This window comes from Lepidothrix coronata, unplaced genomic scaffold (assembly GCF_001604755.1).
Source record: "Lepidothrix coronata isolate B3197 unplaced genomic scaffold, Lepidothrix_coronata-1.0 Scaffold32, whole genome shotgun sequence".
Taxonomy (NCBI): domain Eukaryota; kingdom Metazoa; phylum Chordata; class Aves; order Passeriformes; family Pipridae; genus Lepidothrix; species Lepidothrix coronata.
This window is the reverse complement of record NW_016690212.1, coordinates 4657773-4680337: the sequence shown is the minus strand read 5'-3', so window position 1 is coordinate 4680337 and position 22565 is coordinate 4657773. Positions and strand designations below refer to the sequence as shown.

The following is a 22565-nucleotide window of genomic DNA, read 5'->3' as shown; positions in this document are numbered from 1 at the left end:
TGCAGAACTGCAGATCAGGGGAGAATAAGTCACAGCTTACTTTCTGGGCACAGGGAGGGCGGGAAGACCAGATCCTGACCAGCACTTTGCAGCAGTTACTGCCTTCCTGCTGAATAGCTCAGGCTTCATGCTGTGAAATGCAAGACTAAAGAGGCTTTGCAAAAGTTTGATGGAGAGGCCTGGCTTTCCACTGCTAGCAGGGAAATATGGGGACATGCATTTTATAGATAATGCAATATTTGTGATGGTAACTCAGGGAATCCTAAAATACACAGGATGTCTGGCAATACCAGCTTTTTAGTATCTGAGTAATGTTCCCATGTTTGTCTTTAACCATCCCTGGCTGACATAGACAATGGAGGGCCATCTATACAGACCAGACTGACATGTGGTGAAACACTAATATCTACAGCATAGTGCTGTCCTCATTTTGTGTGCAAGGGTTGACACTTCCCATGTGGAAGTTTTAGTTCACAGCTTTACTTAGCTTCTATTTCTAGGGAGAAAATATGCAAAGTTCAAGGTCTGAAACTGGCTTTTTACTCATTATGGTTGTGTTGGCTGGCTGGCTTTGATTTGTTTGTAAAGAAAGAAGCTCTATATTTCAATGTGAGGAAGGTGTTTATTTAAAAAAGCTACCAGTATGATGAGGTACTGTCTCCTGTATGTGCAGTGCTGTCATAGATTCAACCCTGACATCCCAACAGGGTCCCCAGCTCCCAGACAGGATCCCCAGCCTCCTCCTGAGAGTCCTTTTCACAGGCTTCCTGTACAAGGGATCCAGTATTTTTTAACAAAATTCTTTTATTCGGTCCCATAAAACCCCCAAATGTGGTGATCCAGACACTCTGCTGAGGCCACCTGTTAAAGCTGTTTGAGAAGATTAAGGATGTGTTTCCAGAAAAGATCAGGCTGGGAAAGAGCTTTTTCTGAAGCTGAATTTGTATTCAACTAAACTCAGTGGAACAAATAGATTCCTCCTTGAATGTCTTTTCAGTATTCCTGAGTATTATGACAGCAGATCAATTAGCCTGTGGGGTGCCTGAAACTCCAGTAAGAAACAGTTTTGTGTCTGAAGGATATGTTACTTCAATATACAGGGAGAGGCAATAAGGTAGTTTAAAGGGAAACCATTTTACATTATTTACAACAACAAAAATATAGAAATTCTCTGATAAAAGTCTAGCCTTACATAAGTCCTGTGCAATGTAAATATATTTACCTCCTCATAGACAGGAGGATGCACCAACAAATGAGTACACAGCTGAGCAAATTTTCAAAGATTAAGAGCAATAAATATCAAGACAGGAAGATAACATAGCAACACGGTTCAGAGAGCTTGTCTAGAGAAACCTCATAACATATTACCAAATTAGACTAATTATTTTCAGTGTCAGAAACTTTCAGAGACTGAGGAATTCCTGTCTGTACCTTATATTTAACAGTACTTAATATACTGATATTAGACTAGAGGCCTTGTTGGAAGTGTGAACTCATTTTCTTTACATTTCTATTTCTGACCTCTTTCATTTCCTCTGTCAAGTCCCAACACCACAAGATGATGCAATATTGCATCAACATCCCCTAATATTGAGCCCTCTGTCAGCAGCCACAAAATCTTTTGAGTTTCCCCACCCCTTTAGAATAACCAGTGATCTTAAAGATCTGTTTACACACACTCTGGTACCACGAGGAGTACCTCTCTCTCTGACAAACTCATACACATATGAACAGACAAAAATAGGCATTCAAGCCAGTAAGAGGTATTACGTGAGTTTTACATCTTGGCTGATGTGTGTACATATGTGGTACAGAGGAAACAGCTTGCACTCCCACCCCTGTGCTTTAAATACCTATTCTGAAGTATAACAACCTAAATCAATAAAATAGGAGACAAAGTCTTCAGCAGATGTACCTCTGAAGGCTTATGAACACCTGCTGTTTCCTGTTTGCAAAGCTTAAGGTGTTTAAAGTAAGGGATTTCGTGCAGAATCTCGATCACATGAGTAACAGTCTATCAGGAGAAAAGGAAAGAGTGGGTATTCTTGAAGGAGAAGGCAAAGAGATATGCAAGATTCCCCTTTTTCTTGTTAGAGTTTTCCTGACGTTGCTCTGCCTACAGAGATTCATAGAGATCATTTCTGGATCAGGCCCAGCAGACGTTAAGATTCCCCTGGACCCAGCCTCTCCCTTGGAACCCAAGTTCACGATGGAGACATCTCACAGAGGACTTACTTGCCTGCTGGCATCTCTACAGAGGGGATGCAGCAAGAGCCCACCCTTAATTTGTTCTTCTCTGGATCCCGTCTACTCTCCCAGAGTCTTCTACTGCTTCCCCAAGCCATGACCCAGAACCAGCATAAGAAGAGCTGCCTTTCCCATGACAAAACTATGAATGGAGGACAGATCTGGAGGCAACACTTAACTATCAGTTATATCCCTTACACAGGCAGCTCCCTCACCTAGAACATGACACAAAAGCCAAACTAAAATTCATCTCACTCCTGTTCTGTTTGTTGGCAAGTTATAGCAAGAAGAAAAACTTATTTTTGATACCAAAGTTACCATATGATTGTGCATATGGACAAATCAACAGCAATTATGTCACTACAACTGATCACATATTTACAAGATCAGTTTTCACAGCAGAGCTGTAAGATAAAGAGATTCTGTCTGTTTATTTTAAATCCTCTACTGAATGCACCATAAAGTGTTCACACCCAATTAGAAAATTCCAGCTTATAAATTCTCCAAGAAAGGAGAAAGCTACCTACCATTCCAAGAGGATGCACAATGTATCCCAAAATGTGTTTTTTCCCATTTTCTTTACATAAAGAAGCAATTACAAAACTGAATGTAGCTATTGCTGGAACTAGGCAAGCAGGCTTTGATTTTGTTGTTAGAAGACCTACAAAGTTTCTGCATTTATTTTTTTTCTCTGCTGGCAATATAGAAAATAAAATCCAACCCAAACTACTAGATACTATTTCCTAAATTGTAATGAACTCAGTTTGTCAATGACAACAGAACAATCATATCCAGTTCCAACATATGTCAGTACATAAAGTTGTTGCTGAGCATTTAATGTGGCTGTTATTCTTTATCGCAGTTCTCCATCAAAGAACATAAAAACTGATGTTTGACTGTGCAGAGGACACAAGAGATACCATCTTACATTTTTCCAACCTCCAAAACTCCCATTTAAGATCATGACAGTGATTCCTCATCATATTTTTATTACAACTGGAACATAAAGGAAATAATTGCATTTTGACTGCACACCACAAGATTATATTAGCAAAATGATTGCTTCTTTGCATAACTAATTTTGATTAAATCAGCTTCATTTAAATATCAAATTATGTTCTTCACCTTCCTTCATTAAGCTATGGTATTCCTGACTGTTCTAAAGTTCCATTTTTGATATGGTAAAGTATGCATTTCAATCTATTGTACAGGCTGGTTTTGACTTAAAAAAAACCCCCAAAACTCAAAACCAACAAATGAACAGATAATTTATGAGAAAGGATTTAAGTCCCATTTGGAAATGAATAGGAATAAAATAATGTTAAAATGTGTATTTCCAAAGAATATACAACCTAGAAGGAGAGCATCCTTGCTTACAGGAAAATTTGTATCACTTGATTTGCCAAAAAAGGCAATAAAGAAAATTGTGTATATATAGACAAACTGAAGATTAACAGCAAAAATTTAGTATTTTATTAACTTAACCCTGAAAAGACAAAGATTTTCAGTTTACTGATCTTTCTCAAATATAATTAGCAAAATAATTTATTCTTGCATTGCAGATAACATTATGTTGATTTATAGCTATTTAAAAAATATGTTACACAATTTTGGCTGAAATCAACATGAAATGTGTCATTTGCTCTGGCTGTAAATTATTCCCTCTATAACTGTCTTTTGACAAATGACAGTCTTTTTATTCAGCTGCTCAAATCTCCATATGTTTGTGCATCCCCAAATAAAGTCCATGGATTTTAACAGGATTAGTCTCTAAACTGGCTACACTTGTGTTCCCGGAGTGATCCATCTGGGGATCCAGCCAACAACAACAAAAAAAGACTTCCTATTTTGATAAGGCTTTTAAATGTCTTTTAAAGCATTCAGTAATACACATGCTGTGCAAAGCTGAACTTCTTTGACAGATATTACCCACTGAATGAGGAAAAATCAGGCATGAAGTGAGTCTTCACTGTGTTTCCCCTATGCTGCTCACACATCACGTGATAGCTGTAAAAGGCTTTTGCTTTGTTTTCACCTTTGTAAAAACTTGAGGAACTTGAGGCCACCACAGAGTTATGATTCCTTATAGCCACAGTTCAGTATAATGTATATCCATTTAGAAACTCCATGTTTATACAATAGTTCCTCAAATACTTGCTGCTTCAGGCTGGTATTATGATTCTTAATGTCATGCAAATGACTTTTTAAGCTGAACGAATCCATCCATGCTATAACAACAATTATCCAACTTTTTATAATAGCATCTGTATGTGTAACATACTAGTTATTTCCTTCTGATATTTTCTTTCTGTGGAAGTCAATAATAGTCTTTGTGGCAACCTGTGGTCTTGTACAGTGCTGCCTGAAGATGTGACCTTATGTCAACATGGCTTTCAGGGCGAGTGTGTGCACTCTGTGCCATACAGGGTTCATCTGTGACACTCACTGCACGATCTGGCTCAAAAAAAATCTCAACAAAATCATGGAAAGTTTTGCTGTTCATTCCAAAAAAGAGCTGCGGAGACAGAAACACTCAGCTCCATATTCAGAGCCAAACAGACAGCAGCCGGGATGGGGAAAGAGTGGTGAGGGGGAGTTGTTTGTTTGTTTGAATTGGATGTGAATGGTTATTCCTGAGCTGCATTTGGAGCCCTGGCACCCTAAGGCTGATGAATTATTTCTCCTGCTGTGGGCAGCCTTGGCAAGGCCTTAGCTGGAATACTACTATGTCCAGTTTTGTGCAGTGCTTTCCAAAAACAATGTGGCCCATTTGGCAAGAAGCCGGAGGCGAGCTACAGGAATCACAGAAGGTCTCAAGAACATGACCTAAAAAGAGAGATCCAGGACTGCCCAGGCTGGAGATGGGAAAATAGTAGAAAAACAATAACACAGCAACTTCGAACAAAAAAGTAGTTTTAAAAAAAATAAGCAAGATGCTTAATCTGTAGAAGACGTTTAGTCAGACAGTATGAAAATCATTCCAAAGGAGAAGGGCAGCTTAGACAAACTGATTTGTCCCTGCCCTGAACGAGCTGCCCGCAGCCCGAGCAGCCGGGGGTCACTGCGGGAGTGCCTTGGGCACGCCGGCCGCGGGGCCCTGGGCAAGGAATACCCAGGAAGCTCCTCCCAGGGGGGATTTGCTGCTTGTACTGACACCAGGGCACATCCTGCATGACTTGTGCTGACGAGTAAACCCGCATCGCGGCTGTGGTGCTTCCACGCCACCGGCGGGTCCGTCCGCACTCCGGCTGATGCGGCCGCGCCGGGGGCAGGGGCCAGGGCCGGGTGCCCCGGGGCCGCGGCGGGGCCGGGCGGGGCGGGGAGGCCCCACAGCCGGTTCTCTCTTTGCCCGGCGTGTGATTGGCGGCGGCTCCGGAGCTGCCTCTCCCGCCGGCCATGGAGCCTCCCCGCCGGCCCCCGGCCCGCGCTGCTTCCTGCTGAGGCGAACACCTGTCCGGAGCCGGGGCCGGGGCCGCCGCTGCGGTGAGTAGCTCCGTGCCGGGGGGTCGCGGCGGACCCCGCCCCAGGCCGGCCCTGCCGCAGGCCCGGGCTCGCAGGTGGCGGTGCAGCTCCGCTCCCCGCGGCGGCCACGGGCGGACCTGCCCGGCCCCGCGCCCGCCGCAGGGCGCTCCCGGCCCCGGCGATCCGGGCGCGGCGAGGTTCGCCCGCCCGCAGGAGCTGCGGGCGGCGCCGGCCGCCATCTCGGGGCTCGGGCAGTGGGCCGGGGGAGGGAAGAAGGGAGGTAGCCCCGGCTCCATCCCGCCGTTCCCGAGCTCGGGGCCTCTTCCCGCAGGGCATGTGCGTCTGGTCGGGGTAGCCCCGCGGTCTCGGCTGCCCCCGGCGCCGCTGAGCCCCCCGAGCTGCTCGGTCCCGCGGGGCCTCGGTCCCGCCTCACGTCATGGCCCAAACAGGAGTTACGGAGTTTGATGGAAAAGCCGCCGACGAGGCTGCTGGAACAATGCGAAGCGAATGATCACACTAGACAGTGACAGCAGTTCCCTTGGGTCTTAAGATCTGTGAGTCAGCTCCGCTTTTAAACTGTAAATAACGGTATTTCCTCATCCAGCAAATAGTAGCCTCTTGTGTTTGTCTGGTACATGCAGACCATAAAACCGCGCCACAAATCGTCTGAAATAATAGCTGAGGGCATTCGGGAGCTGGTTGTTGGTCTCGATCAGATCACAGCGTTGGGAATCAGCGTTGGGCACAAACTGACAGGACAGGCAGTGTCCAAATGGCGAGTGTGTCCCAGCGGGAACCATAGCTGCCATCTCTGTGTTTCCAAACTCTGTGAAGTGTTGCTTTGAAGGTAGATTATCCATGCCTTGTGTAACGCCAGTTAACTAGAACTTGGCTGAAATCCTTACCTAAATTTTCGGAGCCGGACAGAAGTTACTGTTTGTTCCAGAATCGGCCCCAAATAGATAACTCATGTAGAAACCAAAATATGCAAATGTCTGTAGTGAAGGCAGGAGGAGCCTGAAAGTGCTACAGCTGTAATAGCAGTCTGATTGACTAACTACCTCCGGACCAAGCTGTATCTGCTGAGTTGTATACTTTTTGATGAGAAATGTGACTGCATTACCTGTGAAGTTTACTTGCAAATGGGAACCTGCACTGATGTAATTCCCATGAGAGCTAGTAGTTGCTAGAGGATCTGACAAACTGAGCAAAGTGGGGTTTTGTTGTTGTGTTCATCCTTAATATGTTAGCGGTGTACCTTACCTGAAAAGTTCAGCACTGGATCACCAGTAGGTGTAGGAAAGATGTCCTCCTGTCCAGCAAATGCAAAGTTATCTCCTGCTACAGGACAGTGCAGGCAAGTAGATGTAGTATGCTGCTTGGAAAGCTTTGGGTCGTGTCATGATAGTTTGGGGGGGGTGTTTAAACTTATTTTTTATGTTAACTTTGTCTAAAATTGTGAACATAAAAACCGTGGAGGTGTTTAAGAAGAGACTGGATGTGGCACTTAGTGCCATGGTCTAGTAGATGAGATGGTGTTGGGTCAAAGGTTGGACTCGATGATCTCACGGGTCTTTTCCAACCTAGTTGATTCTGTGATTATTATATTGGCATAATGTACGCATGAGGTAATTCTTACTCTGGTAGAGAGTGCTTATTTTCTTGCAGGTTAAGTTGTCTGGGAAGGAGTTCACGCTAAAGTGAAAAGAATAATTTTAAAATAAGGTTTCCACATGATGGATTAAAGCAGAAGCAGGAGCTAATGTAGAATAAGCATAATAGTAACCAGCAGAACTTTAATGCAGGCCTAACAGAGCAGTGAAGATTGACAGCTATCCTAAATTTTTTCTAGCTGAATATATGAAGTAATTCATCATAATACCACATTGTCTTTTCAAAGCGCCTTTCGTCCCGTGTTTTCAAATCATTTAACAAGTTTACTCATTAATTTGTCTCCTAATTCTGCTGTGAATCATGTTTCAATCTCATCTTAACAGTACTGGCTCCATTCCTTTCCCTTCTCTTCCCTCACTGCCCTACCACTCCTGCAAGTGATGAGTCAGATAAAGGAACTGATCCAGCTGAAAATTAACCAAATTTTTTGTTGTTCTTGTTATGGTCAGATTGCTGACCTGGGTGAAGAGATAGGAACAAACTGGAGACAAAGGCAAGACTGTTTACTTGCCTTGGTTACCTTCTACATACCCACCTCCTCCTGCTCCATTGCACCGCATCAGGATTTATGCACCAGTGATAGGACAGTTCTCTTAATACAGGGATATTCGAGGTTGATGAGGCTCATTAGAATTAGAAATAAAAAAGTGGGGTTTTTTCCCCCTTTTTTGGGGGTGTTGTTGCAGTAGACATATAGAAATGTCAACACTGTAGGTAAAGCTTTGGCATGACAAAGGCTTTAGGAACTTATTTTAAATGATTTAATGTCAAAGTTTTATGACACATATGCGTGAGGCAAGATGGTTTTGCCAACACATAGAATAGCAGCAAATGGATATAGTTTGGTGTCACCTTAAGGATGGGGACACTTTTATGTCTGTCACTGCAGAGATGGATAAGAGGCAATCATCTCTCCAAGAGCTGCCTTCTGAAGCTAATGAAAAGGGACCAGAGTACAACTGGAGATGGAGATTGGATTGGGCTGACAGGTCACAGCTGACATGACAGGTCACAGCTGAAATGAATTCGGGAGAAAAGACAGCCTTGTATAGGCAGGGCAGCTATAGAAGTGCCACGCATTTTGTGTTGTATCCTGATGCAGTTTGGGGAGGAATATCTGAACCTTTCACTGTGTTGCACTACCTGCCTTTGTAAGTGGATGAAAGTGTGAAACAGCTGCATTTGTTGCACATCGTGCAGCGTAGCTCTCTGCTGCATAAGGCAGAGATGCTGCCTTTTGTGGGAAACAGGCCCTCAGCGTCCCCGACAGCCCGATAGGAATGAGGGTTTGGACACTTCAATGTAGGGTGCAAAATGGAACACTTTATTAGCATGGCTCCTGCCTTTTGTAGGAGCAGAACTTGCTGGAACAAGGGGAGTAACTGGGGAGGAGCAAAGGCGGAGTATGCAAACTAGGACCATATTGGGAGAACAAGGGGAGGAGTATATCTATACTCCAACGCAGCAGCAACTGGTGAAGGCATAAAATAGGGGTACAATGAAAGGGAATAATACAATAACATGGTATAATAACATAACAAAAATCCTAAAACACATTTTCTCAAAAACTGGATCCCAATAGCCTTTGATTGTCTTGATGGTCTCGATCAATGGAGTAGTGCTAGAAGAGCTTAGCAGAAGATGGACTATTTGTTGTATATGTGTTTGAAAAATTAATCCTTTGGTGCATAGCACATAGCAGCAAGCTGAGGACATTTTAAATCTGGAAGCTTCCTTAGATTTGCAGAACCTAATGAAACTGAAATGAGTCCAGATTTACTTATATAAGGGCAGAATAATGACTTTAAAACAAGGGCTGTTTGCAAAAAATCTATGCAGCCTGTTGGCATGAAAAAACCCTTGATGCCAGTTGCTTATGTTTAAATGAAGAAAAATATGTGACTACATTGCATTTTAGAAATTACACAACGTGAGAGAGGAACGCAGTGTGTAGTGCTGAGATGCCACAGAGACTGTGGCTGATGAATGCTGACAGGCTGCACATGGGTGCAGGATGAGTGTTGGAAGTGTCTTGGCCAAGATGAGTAGGTTCCATGTCAGTGACAAAATGTTCAGGGTAACTTCGCCACTGCCATGAGAAAATTCAAATACTGTCTTTATAAGGTAAAAGGAGCTGCGACAAAGTGTGTTTCCCCCAGACTCACTTCCTGAGAAAAATATCCTCTAAAAACAAATCAATCTTGATTGCCAAGCAGAATGATTCTCTGAGAAAGAAGAGCTGTGTGTATGGGGGAGGGCATTTTTCTGGTTTTTAACCCCTGTAAAATGTTAATTTCAGAGGTTGAGAATGGCACATTGGAGACATGTAAGAGGCTGTCAGATTTTTTCGCCAACACAGAGGGAGGGTTATTTTTCACTTTTTAATAAAAAATGTCTTACAAATAGGAAGTGTGAATATGTTAAAGAAAAGAAAAGAAAAAGGCACCACCACTTCACTGTTGTTAAATGACCTTTCAGTTATTTCATATTTTTTCTTCCTTCTCCAGAATCATAATTTTTGTAGGATATGTACCAGTGTAGGATGTGTACTACTTGTTGCTCTTCAAAATGGTCAGTATTTCACTGGAAGAGTCGTAAGGAAAAAGGATACAATTAGAGTTTTTTCTGTCTTTCTGTTTTGAGCATGTTTTCCCAAATATTTTTTCCTGTGGGCATTTTTTTTAGTAAAGGAACAGCTCTTCAGGTTGTAGTTAACCACAAGACTTAGAGTTGGAAGTATGTAGTTTATTTTCTTCCTGAATCTTAAGTCATCATTTCTAGTGGATTTCACTATGTATTGTAAACATAAATGAATGAGTTAAAAATACTAGGGATAAGATTGCCCAGCAGTTCTACTGCTGAGGTTACCATGCACGGTCCTTGGCAGATACAACATCCACGTGATGCCTATACAGAGACTGGCTTAAAAAACTCTAGTGAATTTAAGTTGATAACCTCAAACAGCTGTCCCCATGAAAATAAAAGTAATGAAACATTGCAGATTTAGTTGTCTTTTATCTAGTATTGGTATTTATAAAGTATTGGTATTTATATAAAGTAATCTCTGAAAAATGTATTGGTTTTAAATGTTTTATTTGAATTAATTAAATTTATTGCCCAGATTATTCTTTGCTATTTTTAAAAGGATTCAAGCATGTCTTCTATGCATATATGTTAAATTGGTGTACTGTTGGTGTATTTTTACTGTTATAACAGGAAAAGCATTCTGACTTCTTTTAAAATGAGCAATCATATGTATAAGCAACTTGGTTAAAACTTCCTTCCTGCTAAGTGCAGCACTTCCTTTGCATCTGGATATGAGGGCAAGCAAGAAAAGCAGAACAGCTTAAACAAAGAAACTTTTTGTGTGAATGATCTTCCAGTAAAAAAATAGGAACTTCAAAAATTAAACAAATGAGTCGTCTTCGACAATTCAGCCTTTGTTTTATAAGCAGGTAATATTTCCTTCTACTTTGTCAATTACAGAGGTGGTGTGACCACAGTCACTGCGTTCCGGAACTTGAAAAAAGAATTTTAGTTAGCATGCTGCGTTGCTTCAGTTTAAACTTTTACATTTTTATCTGCTTGTTTTATTATCTGCTAAGGCATCATTACACCGATTTTACCTTTCTCCAGTAGTCAGAGAAAGATTTTCTGTGTAGAAAGTGTTGTTTGGAAAGGAAGTTCAGTATGTTGTGGTAGCTTGGCTTGTGCAAGTGTGCTCGATCAGCACTGCTTTCCGCTTTCAAGCTCTCGATGAATTATTTCCACTTTGATATTGTTCAATGGAGATTGACTGAGAGCAACAATATATTTTGTTTACTGAGTGCTGATAAGGTAGGCTACTTATGTTTGATATTGTTTTAGGTGTGATTTGATGTATAGGGTAATAAATTGGCATCAACTTGGGAGATTTTTCTTCTGTAAGAAACTGTTAGTTCATACTGGAAGTGTGTACTTTGGAAATGGATAGATGTTATCATTATGGTGAATTGATTTATTCAAAAGAAGCATATCTAAGGACACTAGCCTTGTATTTAGATGCTTGTTAAATACCTCTCTTCAGAAATAGTTCCTGACTTTTGAATCCTAAGGGCTATTTTTAGGTGGAAGTCCTGATTGCTCATCAGTTAAAAGAGGCAGTGGAAACTGGGAATAAGCTCATGTCTGTCCAGTCTGCAAATACTGCATTTTTTGTTACTTTCTGCCATTCCTGGAGCTCAGTGAGATCGTGTTCTGCTCATACACAGGAGTGTGTCTTTTGATTTCTATGTAAATCCACTTGTGTTAACATCAGCACCATCAAAACAGATGAGGCCGCAGGAGAATCAGTGCTTGATCAAATAGAAGCAAGAACAAATCAATGTGGAGGTCGTGCACTCAGACTGCTTATCCTCAGTAAAATCTGGGAAGGATGTCTAAAAGCTCCATTTTAATTATTTAAATCATTGTAGGGTTGATTGTTTTTTTTTTTTTACTTATATTTGGTATTGAATTGAATAGACTGCATCTGCGTTGATCCATGTAAATCAAGTATTTGTGACTAGAAATTAAGGGGAAGCAGAAATATGATAAGTGTATACATAGCAGGATTCTGAGTGGCCTACGATTTTAATTAGCAAGACTTAAAAAATTAAAGATAAATGTAAATGAAAAAGTAATCAAGAATTTGTATGTTTTGCTAGATTTCTTCTGGCATGGAGTTGGGAGATCATGAACAGCCTGTTGTTATGAGAGAGGAAAACAAACGAAGGAGAAGAAGAATGAAACCTCATTGTACATCGAGTAGTTTTTCATCAATGGAACTGATATCCATTGAGTTTATTTTACCTACAAGCAATAAACATACTAAAGTACCAGAAATGATGTTACTTGAAATAGCTGGCAACTGTACGGTTGAGCAAATGAAGGCTCAGATTTGGATGCGTGCAATAGAGATGAGTCAAACCACAGACTTTTACCATGCATTCACCCCAGATCAGTTTGTCCTGCAGTATCAGAAGAAAGGGCAATGGTATGAAATTTATGATAAACACCAAGTATTGCAGACACTGGACTGCATATTGTACTGGAAAGTGTTACAGAAAAAGGTAGGCAAGATTTATGTTGTCCAGAAACAAAAACCATCAGAAGAAGTTCAGGAATTTCAGCGGCAGCTTAACGATTTAATTGGTTATGATGTCACTGATGTAAGCAATGTGCATGATGATGAGCTAGAATTTACCCGTCGCAGATTAGTCACTCCACGAATGATAGAGGTAGCCTGCAGAGATCCTAAATTGTATGCAATGCACCCATGGACTACATCTAAGCCACTCCCAGAATATTTATTTAAAAAGATCACTAATAATAACATTTTCATAATCATACATAGGGGAACAACTAGTCAAAAAATTAAAGTGTCAATAGATGACACTCCAGATATGATTCTTCACAGCTTTTTCACCAAAATGGCAAAGAAAAAATCTTTGATGGACATTCCTGAAGATCATAGCGAACTGGATTTTGTTCTCAGGGTTTGTGGCAGAGATGAGTACATTATTGGAGAGACACCAGTCAAAGACTTTCACTGGATAAGACAGTGCCTTAAGAATGGGGAAGAAATCCACCTTGTCCTAGACGATCCCCCTGACCCGAATGAGGATGAGGTTCAGAAGGAAGAATGGCCCTTGGTGGATGACTGTACAGGAGTTACAGGTTACCATGAACAATTGACAATAGACGGAAAAGACCATGAGAGAGTCTTCACTATCTCATTGTGGGATTGTAATAGGAAATTTAGGGTGAAAATAATTGGCATTGATATCCCAGTTTTACCAAGAAATACTGATCTTACCGTGTTTGTGGAAGCTAACATTCAACATGGGCAGCAGCTCCTTTCACAGAGAAGAACTTCATCGAAGCCTTTTACTGAGGAGGTTCTATGGAATATTTGGCTGGAGTTTGATATCAAAATTAAAGATTTGCCTAAAGGAGCACTTCTGAATCTTCAGATATACTGTGGCAAAGCACAGGGGCCTTCCACAAAGACGAACCTTCAGTCACATGAGTCCTCCAACTCTGATACAAAATGCAAAACCCAGCTTCTCTATTATGTAAATCTTTTGTTGATAGACCACCGTTTCTTGCTACGAAGTGGGGAGTATGTGCTCCACATGTGGAAAATTCCAGGCAAGGGGGAAGAACAAGGAAGTATCAATGCAGACAAACTCACGTCAGCAACTAACCCAGATAAAGAAAACTCAATGGCTATCTCTATTGTGCTGGACAGATATTGTCACCCAATTGCCTTGCCCAAGCACAGGATAGCATCAGACCCCCAAGGGGACAGGACCCGAGCTGAAATGCCCAACCAGCTTCGCAAACAACTTGAAGAGATCATAGCAACTGACCCACTTAATCCACTTTCTCCTGAGGACAAAGAACTGTTGTGGCACTTCAGATATGAAAGCATAAAGCACCCCAAGGCATATCCTAAGCTGCTTAGCTCTGTGAAATGGGGACAACAAGAAATAGTGGCCAAAACATACCAGTTGCTCGCTAAAAAAGAGGTTTGGGATCAGAGCACTTTAGATGTTGGACTCACAATGCAACTTCTGGACTGTAACTTTTCAGATGAAAATGTCCGAGCAATGGCAGTTCAAAAACTGGAAAGTTTAGAAGATGATGATGTTCTTCATTATCTTTTACAGCTTGTGCAGGTAAGGTGTATTTGCATTCTTGAACTCTGCCTTGCAGGAATATTTGCATACCCCATCACAATTCTCATTTTTGTAGGTCTTATTGGTAATCTTCAGGGTTTGGTCAAAGCAGTGGTAGTAACCAGGTTAACACAAAACATACTTTTCTACTTCTTGTGTTTTGCTTGTGTCATTGTTTCTGTGTTATAATTGCCTTTTGTCTTACAATTTGCATCTTGTGTTTACAGTAGTAAGTTTTTCTGAAAATTGTTAATTCCAGCAAAGCTATGGTGGGAGTAAATCCTAACTGTACTGTCTTTAATCCTGTTCATATCAGGTCTGAATCACACAACACTGAAGAGTTGTTGACCGACTTTACAATAGTTTAGAAAAAAGAGTGTTGACAGAAAGAAAGGCAGAGGTTGACATGGGCAAGGCCTGAAGAAAAATCTGGTGTTGAGTTTTAGGTCAAGAACACCAGTGTAGTTACACAGTATGTTGCAGACTTCAGTCTTGTTGTATTAAGGGGACCAAATTTATCTAGAAGCTTCCAAAAATTTTTTTGAAAGTAATTAAAGAGTTGCTAGGACTACATAATAAGATTAAGTCATTCGGGGAAGTTGGGTGAAAAATTGTGGATTTAGTGGCAATGCTGTATTGATTTGAAGTGCTTTGTATGTGAATCTGCCAGATGAAACGTTGGGAAGGTTTATATCAGTTATACGTGAAAATTGGTTTGGTTGCTTTTTCTCAACATGGTGCCCTCACTGGGCAGCAGCAAAGTCTCCTCTCCTCTGGTGGCTGATGGAGGCTGTAACCCCGTGTTCTTCCTGGTGAGCCTGGCCCCTGAAGTCACGCGACTCCACAGGCTTTCTGCACCTGGCAGGGCTCTGGTTTGTGTGGAAAGGCTGTCGTCCCTCAGAGCAGGAAATACTTTTTTCAGAAAATCAGAGGACAAAGTTGGCATTCAAAATTCGAAAGAAAATAGAAATGGAACAGCTACAGCTGGGGAAGCTGCAGGATGGGGCTTTTAATTTCTGCAGGTTCAGAGAGCACCTGGGTTCCCAGGAAAATGGAAGTTAGTAGCTCAGATTTTGCTGCACATCAGTAGTGCTTTAAACAAAACCTTTCTAGCCTTGTATTTGCTTGTCTGAAGATTAGGCAGAATTTATGCACTTCTGCATTAACCAAACGAGTCGCTACGGTTACCTCATTGGGCCTCCCACATAGTTGCTGCTATATATATCTGCTTGGCTTGTGAGCTTTTGCTATCTACATGTGGCTCAGCAATTTTATTCACTTTTTTTGGTATCCAAATTAGGAGTTTGGGATGGTGATTGGTTGCTATCCAAATGCCTGAGAGAATGGAGGAAGTACTGGGGTTTTTTCCATTTGTTTTTGAAATTGTTTGTTTTCAGAAAGTACAAATCTGGTGAGTTTTAAAAAAAATAAATCTTTCTAAAAGTTAAATAAAGTACCATAGCATAAAATCATAGTGGCTTAACTTAGCTGTGTCATTTTTAGGAAGAGATGTAAGAAATTACAGATTACTATCCTTAAAAAGGAAAAAAATACTAAATTCCAACTTTCACCTCTCTACTGCTATCCTTGTCTTTGTTTCTCAGCTAACAGTGGAATGTAGGCTGTCAGCATCCTGCAGGAAAGCTTTGGTACCACAATGTATATAAAAATCTGCGTTTTTCAGAGAATGGATGTCAGCCATTCCTTTACGTCAGTGGACACATCCGAAATGTCTATTTTGCAAATGGTCATCACCTTTCAAATGCATGCCTGTATGAAAGCTCTGTGGCTTATTGCCCTCTTTTTACCTCCATTTTACCTTCCCTTAGAGATCAAGCAAGCATTTTATTTCCCCCCAGGTTTATACCAAATAGAAGCAGCCACACCATAAATAAACCTATTTAGCTTCTTGTAATGGTCTGTCATTCTCTGTACAGTTGGTAGAACATGGATAGGATAGTTAAAATGGAACAGAACCCTTTGTAAGACGAACACTAACGACTACAGTTCATGCATATGGCAGTGACTAAAGCTCTTGTGCTGAATTGACAGGGCAAAGGATATGTGCAGGGACCTGATGAAGTGCCAGCAGACATCTTTTAATGGCCAGCTTTTATTGTTGCTGTGCAAAAGTTGATGTTTGACTTTGTGAGGAAGAAAGAAAAACGGGCTTGACTTTTGAAAATAATTATTTCTAAAACATCAGCTCGATAAGAATGCTCATAATACATTTTTAATATTATTTTATGAAACTATATTTGTAACTTTAATGAGGAGGCTTTGTTTTGGAGCAATGTTGGTTGTTTGGCTGTATTTCAGTCTTAAATTGTTTTTCAAGGATATGCACTGAGAACATTAAGCACAGTATATACCAGAATGAGGTTTTTAGTAGGCTTCCTTGGAACTGTAAGCAAATCCATTTGAATTTATGTGATAGTTATTGCTGTTGGGCACCTTACTGCAGTGAAAATTAATTTTTATTAAAAACCCCTCATACCTCCTAATCTCATACACAAAATAAAAGGATCTATATATCATAAAATCAGTTTATGCTTGTGAATTCTTATCATCTTTCCTAAATAAGATGAAGTTGTTTGGGGAAATGGAGCCGTATTGCGGAGACAGTCAAGACAGTTCTTGCAGAATTATGATACAGGAGAAGGGCAAGTCTGGTGCTTGGCTTTCTTGTCTGTCTCTTAACCAGCAGCTGGGAAGAACGTGTCTTTATGACCTTTTTCTAAGTTGGTTCATTCTAGAAGGTTGACTGAAAAAGCTTGATTTTTTTTTTCCGTTGAATAAACCCACAGGAAGATTTCAGAAATCATGTTGATATGTTAATAAAAAAGCAACTGTGTGCCACAGCACTTTTAAGAGTTTATAAAACTATGATTCGTTTGATGAATTTAGCAGACCTTTGCTGACGGCTTGGTTGCTTCTTTGCAAGCTGCAGACTGCAACGATCTTGAAAGAGCCATTATATTCTGTTGAATAACTACTGCTAGAGGTTTGCATACTTAGTTGCTTCTGAAAGCTGAGCGTACTACATGCACCCAGCTCTCTGCGCATCCCTTTGTTTTCCCTTAATCTCCCTACAGGCTGCTTCCTGGCACTCTATTTCCAGAACCTGAAGCCATTCACCAACCCCCTCAGTCCAAGACAGGATTTTCTGACTCTGTTTCAGAGATTGTATGCATCTTATTTATTTTTTCTTGCCATGGGATATACATGCATACTTTTTTTCCACCATTAACCTTAATACAAAGCTCCTATAAACTTGAGTTCCTGAAGCAAGGGAAAAGAAGTTGCTGGAAAAATGAGTTGAAGTTCCCTGGCACAGCCCAGTATCTAGAAGTGTGATAGTTTTCTGGAAGACCAATTCACTTGGTTATTGGGTTGAAGAAGACAATAACAGCAGAAAAGTTCCAATGCTGACACTTGAAAAGAATTGTTGACTTTTTTCCCACATGCTTTTTTGGCAGTAGCTTGGAAATGTCTTTGGGCTTGGGTGGAGGGGAGCAGCTTTTGGAAGAGAAAAAATACATCTATTCTCACAGAGTCATTAAAAAAAAAAGCTCTGGTGAAGTCTTCCTCTTAATTGTACTACATCAGTGCAGGATGTGTATCAGAGCCTTTATTCTGTTATCAAGGGTTCGATTTGATGATCTGTGATGTCTTTTCCAACCTGGTTCATTCTATGATTCTGTGATTCGTTTAGGGGTTAAAGGCCAGATAGGTGCTCTGAGAAGCTGCTCCTGTATCCCATGCTTTCTGGAGAACCCAGCAGTGAACCCTGGGGCCTTACTCCCAAAGTAGCAGATGTTGTCCAAAACCAGTACTTTATTATTGATATTTTTATTGAAGAATGATTACAAATATGTTATTTCATCTGGCAGTAGAAATTTCAAGCATTCTCAGCATCAGTCAGACTGCAGACTGTTTCCTGATCTTGCTAGCTTTTTCTACAGCCTGGGAATGATGTTGTTTTGTTCACATTCCTTCATGTGCTCAGGTCGGCCTCACTGGTTAGATACTCCATGCCTTGCTTGTCACATTAATAATAAACCTGAAAAGAACCTGTTGCAAAGAAAAAGTGCTTCTTGAATGAGATACAGAGAAGCCTTGAAAAGACCTGCTTTGTTACACATTTTCTACTCCTGCAGCAGTGTATTCTGTAGATGTCAGCATACATGTAAGTGCATTGGGATCTTAAATGTGTTAATAACGTGCCTTCTGTTTGTATTACTCAGGCTGTGAAATTTGAGCCATATCATGACAGCGCATTAGCCAGATTTCTGCTCAAACGTGGTTTGAGGGTAAGTACTTCAAAATACAGCCAACTTACGCTGAAGTTGCTGGCATTATTAAAACCCTTTGTCAAGAAATGTGTGCTGATTGCAGTATTTTTCTTCACCACCAGAACAAAAGAATTGGTCACTTCTTGTTTTGGTTCTTGAGAAGCGAGATTGCCCAGTCCATGCATTACCAGCAGAGGTTTGCCGTCATCCTCGAGGCCTATCTCAGGGGCTGTGGGAAGGCAATGCTGCATGACTTCATGAAGCAAGTTCAAGTTATTGAATTGCTGCACAAAGTCACGATGGAGATAAAATCAGTTTCTGCAGAAAAGTATGATGTTACTTCTCAAGGTATTTGCTAACAGGCATTTCTTTGTTGGTAATATTACTGTTTTTTTCTCTTTGGGTTTGAAAAACTAGATAGCACTGTTTATTTAGAAAATTTGTGGATAAATTACTGTCAAAGGGCATAATTTTCTTTTAAAATGTGTGTGTAAGCTAATAATGATTGAACCAGTAATAGTTTCTTCCCCCAGAAGGGGAAGAATATCAATGTTCTAGACACCCAGTGCTTTCCCATGCTTTGGCTTATCTTCTTGAACTTCACGCCATGCAACTGGCAAACAGCTAAATTCTTGTACATAACCCTTAGCTGAATGCCAGCACTGAAGAAAGAAACAATCCAGGACACAAATATCAACTGGAAATAAAAAGTGACACTTGCCAAGAAACACAGCCTTACCCTAAGCTCTCACTAAAAGACTTCTTGGCAAGAAGATGGTGGAGGAGTCCAGTACCACTTCTGCTATGCCATGAAAGAAGCTGGTGGTGGATAAGGGCTGAATATACCGAGCATGTCTTTGAGGAGCATTTGTCCTCAAATCCGTGAGACGCTGATGTGGATGTGGTGGTGTTATTTCTAGTTCTTGGAAGCACTGCTTTGGAAGCCACAGTAGGATCATGCAGTGCCTGCTTACCTCTGGGATTTGCCCGCCTTCCCCCTCCCCCAGCTTCCCTAAAAGCTTGTCTATCATCATTCTTGTTACTTTCTTGGTGTTGGGGGTAAGTGCAAGAAGACATATGATAATATTAAAGCTCTTAAAGCTGTAGAGAGACTACCTCTTCCCGCGTGTTCAGCATGGGATGTTCCAGGCCAGGAATTCCTTGGATTGGAGAGCCTTTCCACCCTGGCTATGCAGAAGTGGGTGTGGTAGCGTTTCAAAAGAAAATTGAAGGAAATATGCATTTATTCTTCAATATATTATGTAATATCTGTTATGTTACCACATAGTGTGAGTTAAGTGGCTTACTGAAGCCCCATATAAAACATTGTTTCTAATCAACTTCCTAAATTTATCTTAAAATACTCTGTAACCTAAATGTATTTAGTCAGAATTCTGTATTTTGGAAAGAAATTTTACATCCTTGCAGATGTACATGTCTGTAACAGCAGTGGATTCCATAATACATTATCTTTGAAGGATATGTGGGCAAAGAAGAGAAGTTTCAAGAGAAAGCAATCACATTAACACCCACGAGGTTTTGAAGTTAAAGAAATCTTTGTATGTAATGTACAGCAGAACATTGAAAGATGACTTATATAATTGACATTTTCACCGAATAAGGCTTCCTGAAAATGTGGAGTGTCCTACTAATTCTATAAGTAATGTAATTTATTCTCAGATTATGGGGGACATAATTTTTCCTACAGGCCCCCTCTACTTCTTATGTTTTTAAAAATGTATATCCTAAAATTTATTCTTTAGGTTATTGCTTTTTTTTTGCCCTGTCATTTCTATGTTCATCGTTGTTCATATTTTCAGTCTGAATGTTCTGTTCTGTTTCATTTCATTCTGTCATGCAGTCTAATCTAATTCTTGTATATATGTTTCTTCCTCCAGTGTTTGTAGATTTTTTTAAAGGATGAATTCCTTCCTGTTAAGCCCATGCTATTCCAGTAGCAATCATGCTGTCAAACTGTTTCTTTAACTTTTCATGTAATCTCTTTGCTTATATTTGAACATAGCAAGTAATAATAAATAAATAAATTCTTAAGATAATAATACTACATCTTTCATGGGATTATCTGTTTTCATCACCACTGTGCTAGATAATTTGTTTCCCAGAAATGTGTCTGTGCAGCTGTTTCATCTCTTAAAATGCATAACAGCTTGTTCTTAAGCTAGATCAACTTGAAAATTGTTTTAGCAAGTGCCTTTACTTGTGTTTTAAAATCAGCTAATTCCTTATCTTTGTTTGCTTCAATTGGTTGGCCTGCAGTTTTCAAATTACACTAATTACAATGAGGAGACTTACTGAAGTAAAGCTACATTTTTCTAGGAAATCTGTAGTTACGTTTTAGATAGCTGTTTCATGACCCAAGTTACTACAACCTAGGTGGGGGTTTTTTGGGGGGGGAGGGGATTTTGTTAGGGGTTTTATTTTTTTGGTTAATTGGTTTGGTTTTGGTTATTGTGGGTTTTGGTGGTTTTTTTGAAAAGTGTCTAATTATAAGGTCCACTTAGTAGCTCCTGGGTATTGCTGTCAGATTTATTTTTTACCAGAAGAAAATGGTCACCAGGCACTGCTAGGTAGTTCTTTTCTAAAACCTTCTAGTTTGTGTAACATTTGTGTTCTGTGAGTTCTTGGCTAATTCTTTTGGCTTAACTTTCTTAGTTTGATAGCAGCTCTTAAACTGTCTTCATTTTCTGTCAATGTGCGTTCACAGCCCAAAAAGCCAAAGTATCATGGGCTGCATCAAAAGCAGTGTGGGCAGCAGGTTGAGGGAGGTGATTCTACCCTCTTCTCTGCCCTTGGGACACCCCACCTGGATCACTGTGTCCAGATCCAGGGCCCTCAGGACAGAACAGACATGGACCTGCTGGAATGAGTCCAGAGGAGGGTCACAAAAATGATCAGAGGGCTGGAGCACCTCTCCTGTGAGGAAAGGCTGAGAGAGTTGAGGTTGTTCAGCCTGGAGAAGAGAAGGCTCTGGGGAGACCTTAGAGCAGCCTTGCAGTACTTACGGGGAGTTTATGAAAAAAGGTGGAGACAAACGTTTTAGCAGAACCTGCAGCAACAGGACAAGGGGTAATGGCTTTAAACTAAAGGAGAGTACATTTGACTATGCATGGGGAAGACATTTTTTATGATGAGGGTGTTGGAACGCTGGAATAGGTTGCCCAGGGAAATGGAGATGCCCCATGCCTGGAAATACTCAAGATTAGGTTGGACAGAGCTCTGAGCAAGTTTTGTTGAAGATATCCCTGCTCGTTGCAGGGGGTTGGACTAGATGGCCTTTCAAGGTCCTGTCCAACTCAAACTAATCCATGTTTCTATGATTATGATCCTGTTTCAAGTATCCAGGTCCATGTCTAGTTTTCTCAGTACAGTTTTTTTTGCTCTTTAATTTTTATCTCCAAAATGACTCAAACATGTATATGCATCCTCTGCTGTGTAGCTACAGTTTCTTTTAGAACGGTGTTCAGGTCTTCATCCTAATGCAGGGTAATAACCAGTGTATTGCTTATGCTGCTAACACCTGCTAGCTGAGATGAACAAAGTACTTCATATGTTGTGTAATTTGTACTGTTCTGAGCTGAAGATTCAGAAGCTTGAAGTTTTATGAATTAAAAGATTGAGTTCAGATATGAACAGTAAAATTTCGTTCATATAAACATGCAGCAAATTTTCTTCTTACTGGAATGTGGGATTAACAGGGCTGCAATATGAAACCAGTTTTAGGAGGATAGGAAATTCAGTACCTCTGTATTGTCTCTGAACAAAGAATTCAAAAGCCACAAGTCTGTCTGCATTTCTTGTCAGTTATAAGGCAAAGTATTTTTGTGTGTTCTACTGTGTTTTGTTTTTTAAATGAAAGCTGACATTTTAATGTAATCTCTTGAGTTTTCAGAAGGACACCAAGCACTATGCAGTGTTTCTAACACTGCAGAGAAAGCACACACTTGTGTGGTGCTTGAAAACTTTACCTTTAGGTATCTGAAACAACCCTGACCATTGATAGTGCAAGTTAAAGAGTCTTCCTCCATTCTTCAAATCAGGAGATCCACGAGGAAAACAATTTAAAAAGTAGCTAAGCAGAGCTTTTTAACCAAATCACGATGCTTAACAAGTTTGATTACCTGTGAGCTTTTTGCCATCCAACTTTTGATTTCATTGTGGTTTTCTA

General features: G+C 40.6%; 1 protein-coding gene across 5 annotated transcripts in view; it reads left to right on the top strand.

Annotated features, from left to right (window-relative positions):
• The first annotated feature begins 5603 nt into the window (after window positions 1-5603).
• Window positions 5604-22565, top strand: part of PIK3CG (phosphatidylinositol-4,5-bisphosphate 3-kinase catalytic subunit gamma) — a 33611-nt gene continuing 16649 nt past the window's right edge. Inside the window, exons 1-5 of one of the 5 annotated variants that reach the window (XM_017811543.1) lie at window positions 5605-5730; window positions 10600-10838; window positions 12069-14084; window positions 18332-18397; window positions 18502-18727. In XM_017811543.1, coding sequence (XP_017667032.1) covers window positions 12081-14084; window positions 18332-18397; window positions 18502-18727 — 2296 coding nt within the window. In that variant the 5' untranslated portion in view covers window positions 5605-5730; window positions 10600-10838; window positions 12069-12080. Of the gene's footprint in view, window positions 5731-6051; window positions 6264-10599; window positions 10839-12055; window positions 14085-18331; window positions 18398-18501; window positions 18728-22565 lie in introns of those variants that run through there. The other 4 variants (XM_017811542.1, XM_017811545.1, XM_017811544.1 and 1 more) reach the window with 4 other exon arrangements.